Source organism: Elephantulus edwardii, unplaced genomic scaffold (assembly GCF_000299155.1).
Source record: "Elephantulus edwardii isolate Elephantulus edwardi_28Jun2011 unplaced genomic scaffold, EleEdw1.0 scaffold00227, whole genome shotgun sequence".
NCBI classification, from domain to species: domain Eukaryota; kingdom Metazoa; phylum Chordata; class Mammalia; order Macroscelidea; family Macroscelididae; genus Elephantulus; species Elephantulus edwardii.
Genome location: NW_006399977.1, coordinates 1,459,901 through 1,475,453, shown reverse-complemented (window position 1 = coordinate 1,475,453; position 15,553 = coordinate 1,459,901). Strand labels below are relative to the sequence as shown.

General features: G+C 41.0%; 1 protein-coding gene across 1 annotated transcript; it reads left to right on the top strand.

Annotated features, from left to right (window-relative positions):
- Nucleotides 1–5,203: 5,203 nt before the first annotated feature.
- On the top strand, nucleotides 5,204–14,860 carry GNG5 (guanine nucleotide binding protein (G protein), gamma 5). Its single transcript, XM_006898358.1, has 3 exons — nucleotides 5,204–5,300; nucleotides 11,612–11,756; nucleotides 14,634–14,860. The coding sequence occupies exons 1-2, from the start codon at nucleotides 5,220–5,222 to the stop codon at nucleotides 11,735–11,737; spliced, it is 207 nt and encodes a 68-aa protein (XP_006898420.1). The 5' UTR covers nucleotides 5,204–5,219; the 3' UTR covers nucleotides 11,738–11,756; nucleotides 14,634–14,860.
- Nucleotides 14,861–15,553: the final 693 nt, after the last annotated feature.

The window sequence follows — 15,553 nt, the reverse complement described above, 5'->3', positions numbered from 1 at the left end:
AGATCAAACTATAGTCTTCAACATCAGGAAAACAAAAATCCTCACCAGTAGACTAACAGGCAACACTGGAAGAAATGGAGGAAAGACTGAAGTTGTCAATAATTTTGTTTCACTTTGCTTAATATCCAAAGCAGTTGCACTGGGAAAATCCATTAGCAAGGACCTCTCCAAGGTTCTAAAGAACAAGATGCAAGGTTAAAGAACAAGGCTGACCTGATTCAAGCCATATTTATCTGAGAACTGGATAATGAATAATGATGATAAAAGAATTTATGTCTCTGATTTGGGGTGCTGGAGAATATACCATAAGAGAGTGCCAAACCTCCTCCCCAAATCTGTCTTATAGGAAGTGCACGAAGGGTGCTCCCAAGAGGAAAGGATAGTGAAACTTCATCTCACTTTGGACATATTGTTTAGGTGGGGTCATTCCTTGGAAAATGACATCATGCTTAGAAAGGTGGTCAGAGAAAGAGAGGAAAATCTCCAACACGAATGACTGACACAGTGACTATAACAATGGTCTTGAGTGTTTCATATATTGTGAGGATGAGGCAAGATAGTGCAAGTTTCAGATCTGTTGTTCATAGGGTCACTTTGAGTCATAGTCAATCTGGTGGCACCTAACAACTGCAAAAGACCTCTTTATTCAAAAGTAACGATGTCATTTTGGTACTGTGCTAACTCAACTATTTCAACTGCCTCATAGGTCAATAACTAAGGAAGACTTAAAAAGTGCTACCTTTTAATTAAGGTGGTGATAAAGAATACTGAATATGGATCATTAGAGAAATTAATAAATCTGTTTTTATATGAATTATAGGCAGAATGTTCCTGAAAATCATAGATAGTGATGTTTCTTCTCATGTACCTTGGACATAGTATCAGGCAGGATCAGTTCCTGAAGAAGGACATTATGCTTGGCGGTATTGCAAAAGAGGAAGCCCTTCTTGGAGACGAATGGGCAGGGCCTACAACAATGGATACAAATGTAGTAACGATGGGAAGGATGGGTCAGGACAGGATATTTCCTCGTGTTGTATACAAGAATGCTTTGAGTGGTAATCGATGGCAACTAGCAATATTAGGAAACTTCTGTGCCATCCATTTGAGTACGACTCATAGTGCCAGTAACTTATAGTGCCAGTATCAACAACAGATTTGAATCTTGTCTTTCCTGTGCCATCCTTATCATCTCTGACAAACTCAAGTCCATTGCCATAGTCACCATGTCAATTTAGCTCACTGATGGTGGTCCTCTTTTTCACCTACCCTCTACTTTTCCAAGCACGATGCCCCTTTCCAAGGAACAGCCCCTCCTAACATGTCAAAAGTATGTGAGATGAAGTTTCACCATCCTTGCTTCTAATTAGCACTCTGGGTGAACTTTCCCTAAGACATATTGGCTGGTTCTTTTGGCTATCTTTGGGATATTCAGTACTAGTTTCCAACACCACAACTCACAGGCATCAATTATATTATCCTTATTCATTCTCTAGTTCTCAGATATACAGCAAGTAACTGAAAAGATCATGACTTGAATCAGGCACATCTTGGTCTTTAAACACATCAGTGCTCCTTAGGACGTGGACAGGTCCCTGACACCAGACTTCTCCAATGCAATGTGTCTCCTGAGCTCCTGACTGCTGGTACCAAGGGTGCTGACTATAGATACAAGTACGATGAACTCAGTGATAACATCAATCTTATCTCCATCTACCATGTTGTTGCGTATTGATCCAGTGGAAAGGATTTTTGCCTTCTTGATGTTGAGATGCAATCTGTATTGAAGGCTGTAGTTTTTTATCCTCTGCAGTGTTTCAAGTCCTCCTCACTTTCAGCATAGTCATCTGCAGAGTCCAGGTTTTAGATGAGTCTTCTTCCAATCCTAGTATCACATTTGTCTTCATAAAGTCCAGCTTCTTAGATGATTTGCTCATCATATCACTGGATAAATATGAAGCTACAACTCTAATAAACACCTTTCCTGATTTTGAACCATCTCAGCTAACAGATGCTGCCCTGGATGTGCTCACCAAGTTGTGCCAAGAAATCTGGAGAACAATCACTTGCCCAACTGACTGGAAGAGAGGTTGGCATAGGATAGAATGGCATTTAGGGCTCTTGTATGTAGGGTCACTGTGAGTCGCAAGTGACTCAATGGCACATAACAGCAACAAAGAATTAAGTATTCCTAGTGAGCAAATGCTGCTTTGAAGGAAATGGCAAAAAATAAGGCTCCAGTAATAGATGGTATACCAATTGACATATTTCAGCTAACAGATGCTCCCCTGGACGTGCTCACCAAGTTGTGCCAAGAAATCTGGAGACCAACCACTTGGCCAACTGACTGGAAGAGATCTATATTTGTTCCTATCCCAAAGAAGGGTGACCCAACAGAGTGTGGAAACTATAGAACAATCTCACTGATTTCATATACAAGCAAGATTTTACTGAAGGTTATCCAAAAACGACTGGACCAGCACATCAGCAGAGAACTACCAGAAGTCCAGGCTGGGTTTAGAAGGGGTAGTGGTGCTAGGGATATTGTAGCCGATGTTAGATGGATCTTAGCTGAAAGCAGAGAATACCAGAGGAATGTCTATCTGTGTTTCATTGACTATGCAAAGGCATTTGACTGTGGATCATAACAAACTGTGGCTGACTCTGAGAAGAATGGGAATCCCAGAACACTTGATCGTGCTAATGCGAAACCTATACTTGGACCAGGAGGCAGTCGTCAGAACAAAGCAAGGGAACACTGCATGGTTCAAAATTGGGAAGGGCATACACCAGGGATGCATCCTATCCCCATACCTTTTCAACCTATATGCAGAAAAGATTATCCGGGAGGCTGGGCTCTATGTGGAGAAACGTGGGGTCAAGATTGGTGGACGATTTATCAACAATCTGCGTTATGCAGATGACACAACCCTGCTTGCTGAAACTGAAGAGGACCTGAAGCGCCTGCTGCAGAGTGTCAAGGACTGCAGCCTCCAATATGGATTGGGCTCAATGTCAAGAAGACAAAGATTCTCACCACTGGACCAATTGGCAGCATCAGGATGGATGGTGAAGAGATTGAGATTGTACACAGCTTTAGTTTGCTTGGCTCCACAGTCAACAGTCTTGGCACCAGCAGCCAGGAAATTAAAAGGCGCATTGCCATGGGAAAGTCTGCTGTTAGGTACCTCTCCAACGTACTGAAGAGCAATGGTGTCTCTCTGGAGACTAAGGTGCATTTGATACAGGCCATGGTCTTCACAATCACTTGTTATGCATCAGAGAGTTGGACAATGACCAAGGAGGATAGAAGGAGAATTGATGCCTTTGAGCTGTGGTGCTGGAGAAGAGTATTGAGAATACCATGGACTGCTAGGAAAACAAACAGATTTGTCCTGGAGAGGGTTAAACCGGGTGGTTCCTTGGAGGCAAGGATTCTGAGGCTCTGTCTAACTTACTTTGGACATGTTGTGAGGAGAGACCGGTCCTTGGAGAGGGACATCATGCTTGGGAGGGTGGAGGGACGGCGCAGGAGAGGAAGGCCCTCTCTGAGGTGGATTGATTCAGTGACTGGGATAATCGGGATGGGCGTCTCAGAGACAGTGCGATTGGCACAGGACAGAGTTTAGGGCTGTTGTACATAGGGTCGCTATGAGTTTCAGGCGACTCAACGGCACATAACAACAACAGCTGTGTTCCCTTGCTCTATTCAGGTAACAGCTACTTCATCTAAATATAGGTTTCGTATGAGCACAATTAAGTGTTCTGTGATCCTCATTCTTCTCAATGTTAGTCAGTTTGTTAAAAACAACAATCAAATGCCTTTGTATAGTCAATTAAACACAAACAAACATTCTTCTGGTATTGTCTCCTTTCCAGAAGGATCCATTTGACATCAGCAATGGTATCTCTGGGCACCTTAGCCTTTTTTCTAAAAAAGGCCTCCTGGCAGTTCTGTCAATGTATTGTTGTAGCTGTTCTTGGATCCAGAAATATTTTGCTTAAATGTGATATTGATGATATTGTTTGATCACTTCCACATTCTTTTGGAGCTAGAAATTATGGGATACAATTATCCATCTTACAGACGTGGCTTCTAAGATTTTTTTCCCCCTCCCCGTCCCCAGTCTGCCCTGGTTAGTTATAGAGCCCTCAATCCGGAATGATTCACTACCCTAAATCAACAGAAGTACAATGGATGGAAGATGCATTGGCTTGAGCCTATTTTGGCTGTTGTTTGCCATCCAGTTGGAACTGACACATAACTGTACAGCGGGTTTTCCGAGGCTTTAAATTCCAAGACAGGTTACTGTTCATCTTTCTGCTGCTGAGCACCAGGTGGGTTTGAACCATGTGCCTTAGGGCTGGTAACACAAGTTATTAATAACTTCTTTGGGATCAATTCCAAGGATATAACAAAACAACTGAAAAGAAAAAGAACAATTTGTCCCGAAACTTAAAGATACTTTATCTTTAATTGTTAATGCTCCAGATGAAAACAATAGCGCATCAGAGAGGTGTAACCCAGTCAGCACCATGGCTTCATTATTTCTTATACAGATCATATACTGAGGTGTTTTTCCCCCCTCCCCTCCCCCGGTCCTGCCCTCCCTGGTCAGTTACAGAGCCCTCAACGCTTTTTCCCCTCGTAGGGTCTGATTAAGGAGAAGCGGACTGCAAGCAGGATCCCAGATGGACAAACTCAATTGTCTTAGAAGCCACTTCTATGAAGTGGATGACCTAACTTCTAGCTCTTCTGCCTCCATTTGACTTCTGTGTCAATCCCCGTCGAAAGTAAAGAGACCTCCTTGTCAAGCAGCCACCAGGTCTTTCATAAACTTCAGCATCTGACTTCACTCACTGCTCTTTGCGAGTCTCAGCGGCCAAGGACAAGGTCTATGCTTACCTCACTCAAATTGGAGAGTTTGGACTTCCGCTAGCACCGCCTCTCGCAGCAGCTCCACCCCTTCCCGCTATGGCCTCACCCTCTCCTCCTCCTACCCTACACTCGCGCGCTGTACCCCCTGGCAGCTGGGACGGAGCGAGGTGCGCATGCGCGCCGAGGGTGGAGCCGCTCCGCGAAGAACCGGAAACTTAAGAGACAAAGTTCGGAGGTGCCCCGCCCCCTGCCCTGCCGTCTGGCCCGCGGAGTCACCAGCCGACCCACCCGCACCGGGACCGATCCTGAAAGGAGAGTCGGCCGCGCTTGCTTTCTCGCCATGTCTGGCTCTTCTAGTGTCGTCGCTATGAAGAAAGTGGTTCAGCAGCTTCGACTGGAAGCTGGGCTCAACCGCGTGAAGGTGTGCGGGGAGCCGGCGGGTGGAGGGGGAGAGGAAGGCGGTGGCGGGTGGGATCCGGGGGCCTTGTTGGCGGGCACTAGCTAGACGCGCCTCTGGCTCTAGTTGCTTCTTGGGGAGAAAGGGCGCTAGGCGGCGGCGACTGGAGTGCACCCAACTTTAGAGAAGTAACTGAGCGGGTTTGCGCAGTGCTTTGGAGGCCAGCTAGCCCGCCCTTCCGCCCCAGGCGGCCTGGGTCCTGGACTGCAGAGCGACTTCCCACATTTTCATTCTCCTCCTTCAGTCCTTCCCTCTTCAGTGACTCCTCGGCTGGCCTTGCCAGTTGTTGTTCTTCGGCTCACAGTCCGCACCCTTCCTCTCTTCTCCACTCTCTTTGGGTTTTTTCCCCCTCCCTACAGAACTGTTTTTGACTTTTGTTTTTCTTCTCATGTCATCTGTTACCCGAACTTAACTCCTTTAAGTAAACAATAGATCCTTAAAAGTTTTTGTTTATCGAACAAGTAAGTTTAACTATGGATTAAAGAAACCAGTTTGTTTTCGAAAAGTCTTGGCTGTCCAAGGTTACCCCGGTGCCCTCCCTGTACGGACCAGTTCTCCACTGTTTGCACCTGTCCGACCCTGGGACTATCTGCTGGCCCGAGCCGAGGTGATGTGGGTTGGACAGTATTGATTCCCCCCCCCCACCTTTGGGGCTTGTTAACCATTGCCCTTTTAAAGGAGTATTTACTTTAAAGGAATCAGTTTTTTTGTTTTTCTTTTTGTACTCCCAAGTATTTCCCCGTTTTAAAATTCTAAATGAGTTCGCTTATTTGTAGTGCGGGAGATCCGTTTACGTGTTAACCCGTGTTTAGAAACAAACAACACAGAAAAGAATATATTCTTGTAAAGAATATAAACCTTGTACCCTTTTGAAACAGCTATATTACCAAGGTGATTGTATCTTTCTCCAAGTCTTAGCAGTCTTAACTTCACTGAAGTGTTTTGTGAAATCAGATCCCCTCTCCTTCACAGGAGGAGGAGCGCTCTTGGCATTGTGGGTGTCAGGACACAGATGTGCAGTCGCCTCAGAGATTTACAGTCTTGGAGACCTGATTGGGTGTTGCTCGGAGTAAGAACCACTCTATGGCTGTGAGCTACACATAAATGTCAGAGACCAGCTTGCTTACCTCAGGAGGGAAGGGAAATTCCGTAAAGTTTGATAATGGGAGTTTTTTTTCCTCCCTGCCTTTCCTTTGAAGTAACAACAGTCCACTCCTATTTGAAATAATTTCTTTGATCCCTAGATTTCGCCCTCATCCCAGTGGTTTACATTTAGGCTTGGCTGGTTTAACTCTGAATTTGAAATCACATACGTGGAGACAGAATTCCATGGGACTGCCCTGTTTTCCCAGCTCTCACCAGGTTTCCTCCTCTCACAGAGTGCAGTCTTTTCTATTGCTCATTTTATGGAAAATGTTTTCATTTTCTTACAGGTTGCCTTACGCGAGCACTGGCTTTCACAGGTTTTACCGTATTTCCTAAAACCATTGCCCTTGAGGTGACTATCTTAAGATCAGAAAAGAAAAAAATATGGGGGGAGTATAACTCCCCACAGAGCTTTCAAATGCTACTTGCAGTATGAGTAAATAGGATTATTAACGTTGTTGTTAAGTGCCATTGAATAACTTATGGTTTCTCCTGATCCTGTGTATAACAGAATGAAAATGAAGAAAATAAGATGACATCCTCTGGCCAAAGTGTGCTGAGGGCTTCACCATACCGCGCCCCCCCCCCAACTGGCCCCTTACTAACTTCACAGCCTAATGTCTACCTTATATACCTAATTCTGAAGATTCTTGTCAGGATCATTTATGCTACACGTGAGTTGGTTTTAGAGTTTAATTCTGGTTGATGAGAGAAGGGCAAGGCAAGACATATTGGGAGCTAAATTAGCTCTTTTTAGATTTAGTGATAAATGTGTTAGGGTCATTTTCAGATTTGTTGTTGGGGTGTGTACTGTTGAGTAGGAACTGGCTCATCCTTCAGCAGATTTGTAGAGGCAATAAACGGCACAGGAGGAGACTGTCCATCTTTCTTCTGAGGAGCAGCTGGTAGATTTGAACCATATGCTTTCATTTTATCCACACCTTTGCTAGATGCTTTTCTATGATAACGTATTTCTGTTTATTTTCCCCTTTAGTGGTCTAATTTCTCTGTTACCTATTTCCTACTCTTTACAGCCTTCTCCTTCCCTAGGAACCACCCAAAAATAATTCTATGTGTAAACTTTTCCTTAGATAATACATATTTTTAAACTAACACACGTTTACTGTATTTACCATTTATGTCTGTATACCAAAAAACCCAAACTTAATTGAGTATTGTGACCCATAGCAAGCTTTCATTGAATTTTCTGAGGTGATAAATCTTTAGAGGACCTCATTTTTATCCCATGTTCAGACTGGTAGAGTTGAACCGTCCACCTTTTGGCCATCAGCCCCACTGCTTTACACAATGTGTTGTCAAGGTTCACTTAAGTATAAAATGATAGGAATTCGTAATACAAAGTTTCTGGCAAACTCTCCCATAGTAGGGTAACAATCTGCACATATCAGGATGTTTTGGTGAATTTGAAAGGGTCTCACACTTGTTGAGACATTACTGCACTGCCTTGGGAACTTGTCACTTGTTCTAGCTTTAGAGCCTTTGTTTCAGCTCCCCTCACTGCTTAAAAAACTGTTTCTGATGGGGAAACTTGGCTGAATCTGTTACTGCAGTCTCTGTTTAAATGTCACCTCCTCAGAGAGTCCTTACTTTAGGTAGGGGTCATCGAGTCATCATCTTACAAATACACTTTTTATCTGCTGACCACTTTATCTGCCTTGTCTCTTGGACAGCTTCATATTCTCAGTGCCTAGAAATAAATTTGGCATATAGCAGTGCTTGGAGCTCTGGTAGCCTAGTGGCAAGAAGTTGGCTCTGCAATCCTGAAGGCACGTGGCAGTGTTCCATGTGATTAACTGCCTCTGAAAACCTGCAGCTCTGGGTGGGTTCTGACTGGACAGTACTCAACCATAGCAACAACAACAGTGTTTGAGAAGTTTGTGAAAGGAAGAAAATTAAGTTAGGGCCTGTCTACATTTTAGATAAAAAATTGACACTTTTTACTCTTAACTTAGGGATGCTTAAGGTAAATGCAGCCAAGCAGTATAACATAGTGAAAATGGTAACTCTGAAAAAAAAGAAAATGGTAACTCTGATTCTTTTCCTATAAACCGAAAAAATCAAACCCACTGTTGGAATTGGTTCTAACTCCAAGACCCCGTAGGATAGAGTAGAACTGCCCTATGGTACTTTTAAGGCTGCGATTTTTATAAAGTAAGATTGCCATATCTTTTCTTCTGAGGAGTTACTGGTGGGTAACTTCTTTGACCTTTCAGTTAGCTGCCAGATACTTCTATACCACAAGGGCACTTTCTCTCCCTTTTCTTACACATTTTCTTTGGATAAGAGTGGCAACTATTTGTTGACATTCTTTATACAAGAGTGAATAAACCTCTATACTGTTAAAGAGTCTGTAGGGCTTCTTGCTACAGAGGACATCTTAATGCTGTTAAAACTCCTTTTAAGAGCCACATACTCAGCTGGAGTGCTTATCTGCCCCAAGTCTCTTTGGTAATAGTTAAAACTTCAAGAAATAAATAGTTCTCATTTCATCCATCCTCCTAAACCTCTTAATTCATGACAGGATATGTCTTTTAAAGTAGCACATTAGATGTATGGTTTTACATCTTAACTATTTTTATAAAAGTGTACCATCAACTGTTTAATATTAAGAAACTTTACAATGACAGGTTTCTGCTCATTGTCATGTAAGTCAAGGACTAATACAGCATGCAATAATTTGCCAACTTTATTAAACAGCATTCCTGCCTTTTTAGGAGCAGTGTATTTGCTGTAAAGGTGATTTAGCAGGTTTGTTTGGTTGGTTTTTTTTTTTTTTTTGGTGGGGTGTGAAAATTTGTATTTAGAATTAGCCAGCTGGACTTAGTCTAGAACAAGTTGACCATGGTGGCTGCATCAATGTTACAGAGCTTTACAGCTTGTTTGATCCTTGTTGGCCATGACATCCCATTGAATATAAGTGAGTTATCTTCTTCATAGCTGACTCAGTGGTCCGGGGAAACCTGATGATGGTATAATAGTCAAGCTTGTTTCTCCTTGGGGTGTTTTCTCGGGAGTATTTGGGCTGCATTGAGAATCTTGGCCTAGATGCTGCCGAAAGGTGGGTGAAGTACAGCTCTTCTTTTTGTGGCTGTGGATGCCCTTCCCACTCTTTGGTACCATATTCTGATGGCATAGAAAGTCTGATTTAGCTATTTTCATATATACATACAGCATGCCACCCAAGCCAGGGAAAGAAAAAAAAATACAGTGTAGGCTGTAATGGGGGTGATGACATCTGACTTCCACTAACTTAATAAGAGGGAGGAAGCTTCAAAACTGAGTCTTGTGAATTTAGGCATGTCTTCATCATCTTCAGTCTTTTTCATTTTGAACACTAGTCTGTTTTACAGCTCTCTGCCCTACTACATTGTCTCCCCCACCCCCTCCAGGCCATACCGTGCCACTTGGCTTTGGCTATAGTTCAGTGGGGCAGCAGCAAATCCATTTTAGCATTGTTGTGCAGGTCTCCAGTTCTCTGCCATCTTTGCCTCATTCCATCTGGCATAGGAATCTCTGGCCCAGAGGACAAGCTAAACTCACTGCTGCTAGTAATGAAATTCTCCTTCTGCCTCCAAACCTGCTCAAGTTTGCCTCACAGGATGGCAAAACTGTCTAATCTCCTAAGTGGTCTATACACCTCCTTATATGTTCCTACCTGGAAGGCATAATTTACCAACGAAGCTGTCCAGTCCCCTTGGTAGGGCACAGGAGTGGCATCCAATTCCTAAACAACATACCTCTGTTAACACTTACGAACTTTTGAGAAATGATAGTTACTGAAAAGGCTTCAGGTCTTTTGTTCATAGGGTTGCTATCAGTTGTGCGGGACTCAATGACAATCAACCCAAGTATATGGAGAAATTCAAAGCCAAAGGCTAGAAAAGCTATATTGAATAACTTATCACAAAGACTTGTGAAACTTTGACATATTTATATTTTGTGTACTTTCTGTTATCACTTGAACAGAATACACCTACTTCTCACTTATTGACCTGATACTCTTTCAAACAGGTCATTATACAAAATTGGTACTATGCAAGGAGCACGATGTGGAGAGGGCCTCAGCCCAGACCCTTAGAACTGCTGCACCCCTGCATTGACCCTTAAGGCCTTGCCATTGGGGCTGACAGTGAAGTGAATCTGGTTCCTTGTAACTGGATTAGTTGTAGTTGGCTGCTCTGAGGCCCAAGCAACCATTAGGGCTGTGGATCAGGATGGTTTCTGAGGGGTTGCGGCCTGTACCCTTTGCAGCTGCCTCCTCTATAGTCCCAGCCACCTGTAGGCTGAACAGGACTCCACAGAAGTGATGTCTTAGAGGACATGGAACCTGATGCTTAGAGAGACCAACAGCTGCTTAGCAGTCTGAGCTTTGGAGAAGGGTCTCGCCAGCTTTTGCTGCAGTCCCCAAATCTGGAATTATGCCTGGTACCCTCTTCACTGCAGGATTTGGTTCTGTGGGGGCACTTCAGCAATAGGGAGCAGCAGCAGAAATTTCCCACCTCCTTTGGAACCACTCAGGACATTTGCCCCCCAAATCTGCCCCAGTTGCCTCTTTTGCATGAAGAGCTGCTGTCGTCAGTTATGAGATTGGCAAAAGGTCTTCTGGAGAATTGGCTCCTTTTAGCTGTGTGTGAGCATTACAGACATGAGAACTGTAGACTTTTTACTGATGTCATAAATTTTATACTTTTATAACAGTAAGTTTTTTTACTGTGATCATAATGGTGAGTAGGTGCCTATTCTTATCAATTCAATTACCTAATTAGTATTTCACATTTGTTACAACTTTGTAAAAATTATCAGATGTTGCCTTGACTGGATCCAGGGTGTCCTTTTCAGGTCACTCTCAATGGTATGTCAGAGGTCCTGATGATGACTGGTCACAGGACACCTCCTGTTTGCCTGCAACATCTTGGTCAAGAAGGCACTAGTGGGCTGTGTATGAGGTTGCAGGGGCAGCAAGAGGCTGGTGAGGGGCCAGAAGTGTTAGGAGGTCAGTGGGGAGAGAACAAAAGAGAAGTGATATTTATTGCAGATCTTTGGAAAGATTCAGAAGTTATTACAACATTTTTACCACATGTTAACACCTTTTCTTTCATTATTTGCAGGTTTCCCAGGCAGCTGCAGATTTGAAACAATTCTGTCTGCAGAATGCTCAACATGACCCCTTGCTGACTGGAGTATCTTCAAGTACAAATCCTTTTAGACCCCAGAAAGTCTGTTCATTTTTGTAGTAAAATGAATCTTCCAAAGGTGAGGTTTGCTAATTAAAAACAAAACTTCACAAAATAGAAGTACTTAATGATCTTTTTCTTTGAAGTTGTTTACAGAATTGACAGATCATCTTGTTTTGATTTGACACTCTCCCAGTCTGTCATAGGGAAAATGAGGCTTGAGGAACTAGCTGGTTTTCAGTAGTTGTGAAACCTGTCAGAACTCAATGGGCCTGTTGTTTGAGGCCTTCCAAATATTCCACAGTGGCAATGTAGTCCATCGTTTCTTTTAATGGAAAATGTTTCCTTCTCTGACAGGTTTCTTCTACTTTATACCACTTCCAGTTCTGCAGGGTTTACGATACTGTCATATGATAAAGATTAAGTCTGATAGTGATTTGAAAGAACCCAACTGTGGGGCAGTAACAAAGAACTAACTGGGAGTCCTGAATGAAAGGAAAGGTTAGGAGGCACCTAAATAAGCTGACAGTGTGGGCATTTATTTGGAGTGGTTATTAAGTGTGACTACCTTCTAGATTTGATCAAATGTCACATGTCAAAATTATAGTTGTATAAAAATAGATCTGACTAAAATAGTGCTTTAGATAATTTAAAATTGAAGGGGGCTACCATCTTCTAAATCCTTCCTACTTTTAATCAAGAGAATACTCACTAGTCTGTAAGAAATAACCTTCATCTAGTGCTTTAAGAAAGGGATGGAGGATTATATGGCACATACCTCTCCCAACATTCTGACTTCTCAAAGTCCAGGAAGCTGCTTCCTAAAATACCAGTTACATAGTTGTGCCCTCCCTAATTAAGCTTTGTAAATTTGGGAGTGTGCAGGAACTCTAAGTATGTTTCCAGTACATACAATGATTGACGTTGATTAAGGTTTGAAACTCCAGAAAAAAGCAGCTTTGAGTATGAATTCACCATAAAAAACCCATTTTTAATGGTCTGTTATATACTGTTGAGTCAGAATGGACTAATAGATGGAACTTTTAACCAGTTTTCAAAGGTAGTAAATCACATAGGAGACTGCCCATCTAACAGCTTTATACTGAACATTTTAGTATTTCCTTGCTTCTTGTAATAATAATAATGTACCTCTTAATGGTGTTTTTAGAATATGCATATGTTTACATAGTAAAGATTCCTTTTTTAACCTGTTTTCTGTTGTTTTCATTTTTAAAGGTGGTTTGATTTTATTTAATACAAGGTTTAGTTTGGAACTATTAATTTCATTTCACAGGAAATGTAGAGATGATTTAAAAATAGCTCTCTCGAGGTTATAACTATGTATGGCTCTATACCCAAATTTCAAAGTAAACTGATGGCTACTAATCCCAATAATAGTTAAGTTTTATGCAGAGGTATATTACAATTTATAGTTGTAGGGAAGATCATATAAGAAAACAGTGCTACTCAATTTTAATATCAGATTACTTTATAAAATACAGATTTCCATTTTTCTAACAAGTTCCCATATTATACTGTTAGTTCTTGTTTAGAGTAGAGAATTTCACTTACATGCCTGTACTCATAATTTTTAAAGGTAGTTTAAAATTAACAACTAAATTTAGCAACTAGAAATCAAGGGGAAAACAGAAAATCATGTTATTTCATCCTCCGTAACTATTAACAGATTAATTTCCTTTAAAATGGAATTTTAGAAACATTGTAGTTTTTCAAGCTAGTTTTAAAAACTTATTTTCCTGTTTCATTAAATATTATTTATAAACAAGATTTTTCAGTAGTACTATATAATACTTCACATTTTATGTTTCCAAAGTTAAAACTGTCCTATCATGAACATTCTGGAACCTGCTATTTTGTGCCTCATCTTTTTTAAATAAAACTAATCATAAAGGGCATTTAAAACTAATAAAACCCTTGAGATCTACTGTCAAAATTATACTTTGCTCCTCTATTAGTATTTGCTATTACTTTCTGCCTGTCTTACTATAATATGCAGATTAGCCTGATCTTAAGTGAGGCCAGTAAGCATTTTTCATGTTTTTCCTGCCTCCACTATTATTGGGAAAGTTTTCAATTTTCCAGTAGGTGTAAAAATGAATCATACATGTACCATCCTAAATTAATGTTTTGTTCCTATTTTTTAAAGAGTAGTAAAACAATGAAAATAACTCTTAACAGTAACCACCTTTCCCTAAAGATAACTTATCCTGAAGATGGTAGCCTGTATTTCTATTACATATTTTTTTTTGCATAGTTTTAAAACATGATTGTTTTTCAGACACAACTACTATTGGTTTGGCTTTTCTGAGATTTTAGGTTGCCATTGGTCCCGGTAGATAATTCAGTCATTTTGATTGCTTCTATCCTTTATACCAGTTGCACTTCAGTAAACTGGAACTCATTGTGACATCGCTTCCCCAACTGAGTTACATTTCCACTGTTTCCAGTTTATTGCAGTCAGTATCCTAACACATTTCCCTTTGTGTGTATGTTTATCTTAAGTAGAATTGTAGTTGAATCTTTCACTTTACTAGATATTGCAAAACTGCTCTCCTAAGTATTCTAGGGATAGCCATATTTTTTATATTAAATATAGTAGTTTTTAAATTATAATGCAGTATATTCTGAATACTTTTGGCAAATAAAAAGTCTTTAAAACAGGAGTGATACATACCTCTGAGAAGTTTGGAAAATTAAGTTTATATTTGGCTGCCTACTAGGAGTTAGGCATTTTATACATGCAATTTCTCATTAGGAAAATAAGCTCAATTTAATTAGAAGCACTTTATAAATGGGCACTGTTATTCAGAAAAAGAAGCAAAGGATATGAGCAAATAAAAAATAAGACATAAACAATGATTTAATTAACATTATTTTTTAAAAATTAACTATTTTTTGCAGTTTCAGCCTAATTTCCCTTTTCTTTCCATTTCAGGTTTCCTAAACCACTCTTAAGAACCAGTGAATATTCAAAGGAGAGCTAAAATATGAAACTTGTACAAAAGCTTATCCCTACAACATATGTGCCATACTCTACAGATTTCTACTTTTGTCAGTTCTTAACATCTACCTCTCTGAATTTTCATGAGTTTCTATTTCACAAGGGTAGTAATTATTTTATATACACTGGTAGCTGCATATAATAAAGTCCTTGGTATAAAAACTGATTTCTTAAATGTATAGTCATCAGTTTCAAAAAATGGTAATATAAAAGGAGGGAGGGGCATGACTTCATCTGACCACCTTCCACTAATTTCACAAGAAGGAACAAATCCCCTTCTACACCATTAAGAGTACAGAACAGATTCCTATGAGGTCACAGATGCCGCTCAAGTTCCCACCCTACTACCAATTCTAATACCAATTTCCCCTTCCTAAACTGTCAGTGCTTTACTCTTGGGTCTTTAATCCCTTGCAGTGGCCACAAAGATGGCACAAAACAGGGTTATGGAGTTTAATAGGGAAACTAACAGGTTACCATTCAAGCTTTCATTAGCTTGACAGCAGAATACAATCTCTTAGTGTGGCTGCAGTTCCTCTGACCTTCAGTGTCTGCTTAGGTCGGTATTACAAAGTTCCCTTAGTCTTGCCAGTTACGGTGTCTAACTTTAGTTCCATTGGGGCATTTAGTTCCCAAGTCAGCTCTCTCTCATACTGGTCTCTGATTCTTTGTTGAGGCTCCTGTTCTTAAGTAGAGCCCAGTCTGGCTGGCATAGGAAATCTCTAGCACTGAAGGATTCACACTATTTCCTCTTCCTTATTAGTGCTGAGATTCCCAATTTGTCACTGGATCTGCTCAATTTAAAGCTAGTGAGATGGTGAAACTAGCCATTCCCTTTGTGTATAACATGAACA

What these genes read in the sequence shown, in the direction of transcription:
- GNG5 (XM_006898358.1), top strand. Translation starts at nt 5,220, where the DNA reads ATGTCTGGCTCTTCTAGTGTCGTCGCTATGAAGAAAGTGGTTCAGCAG. An exon ending in CTGGGCTCAACCGCGTGAAG is followed by an intron (nt 5,301 to 11,611) that starts GTGTGCGGGGAG and finishes CATTATTTGCAG; the next exon opens with GTTTCCCAGGCAGCTGCAGA.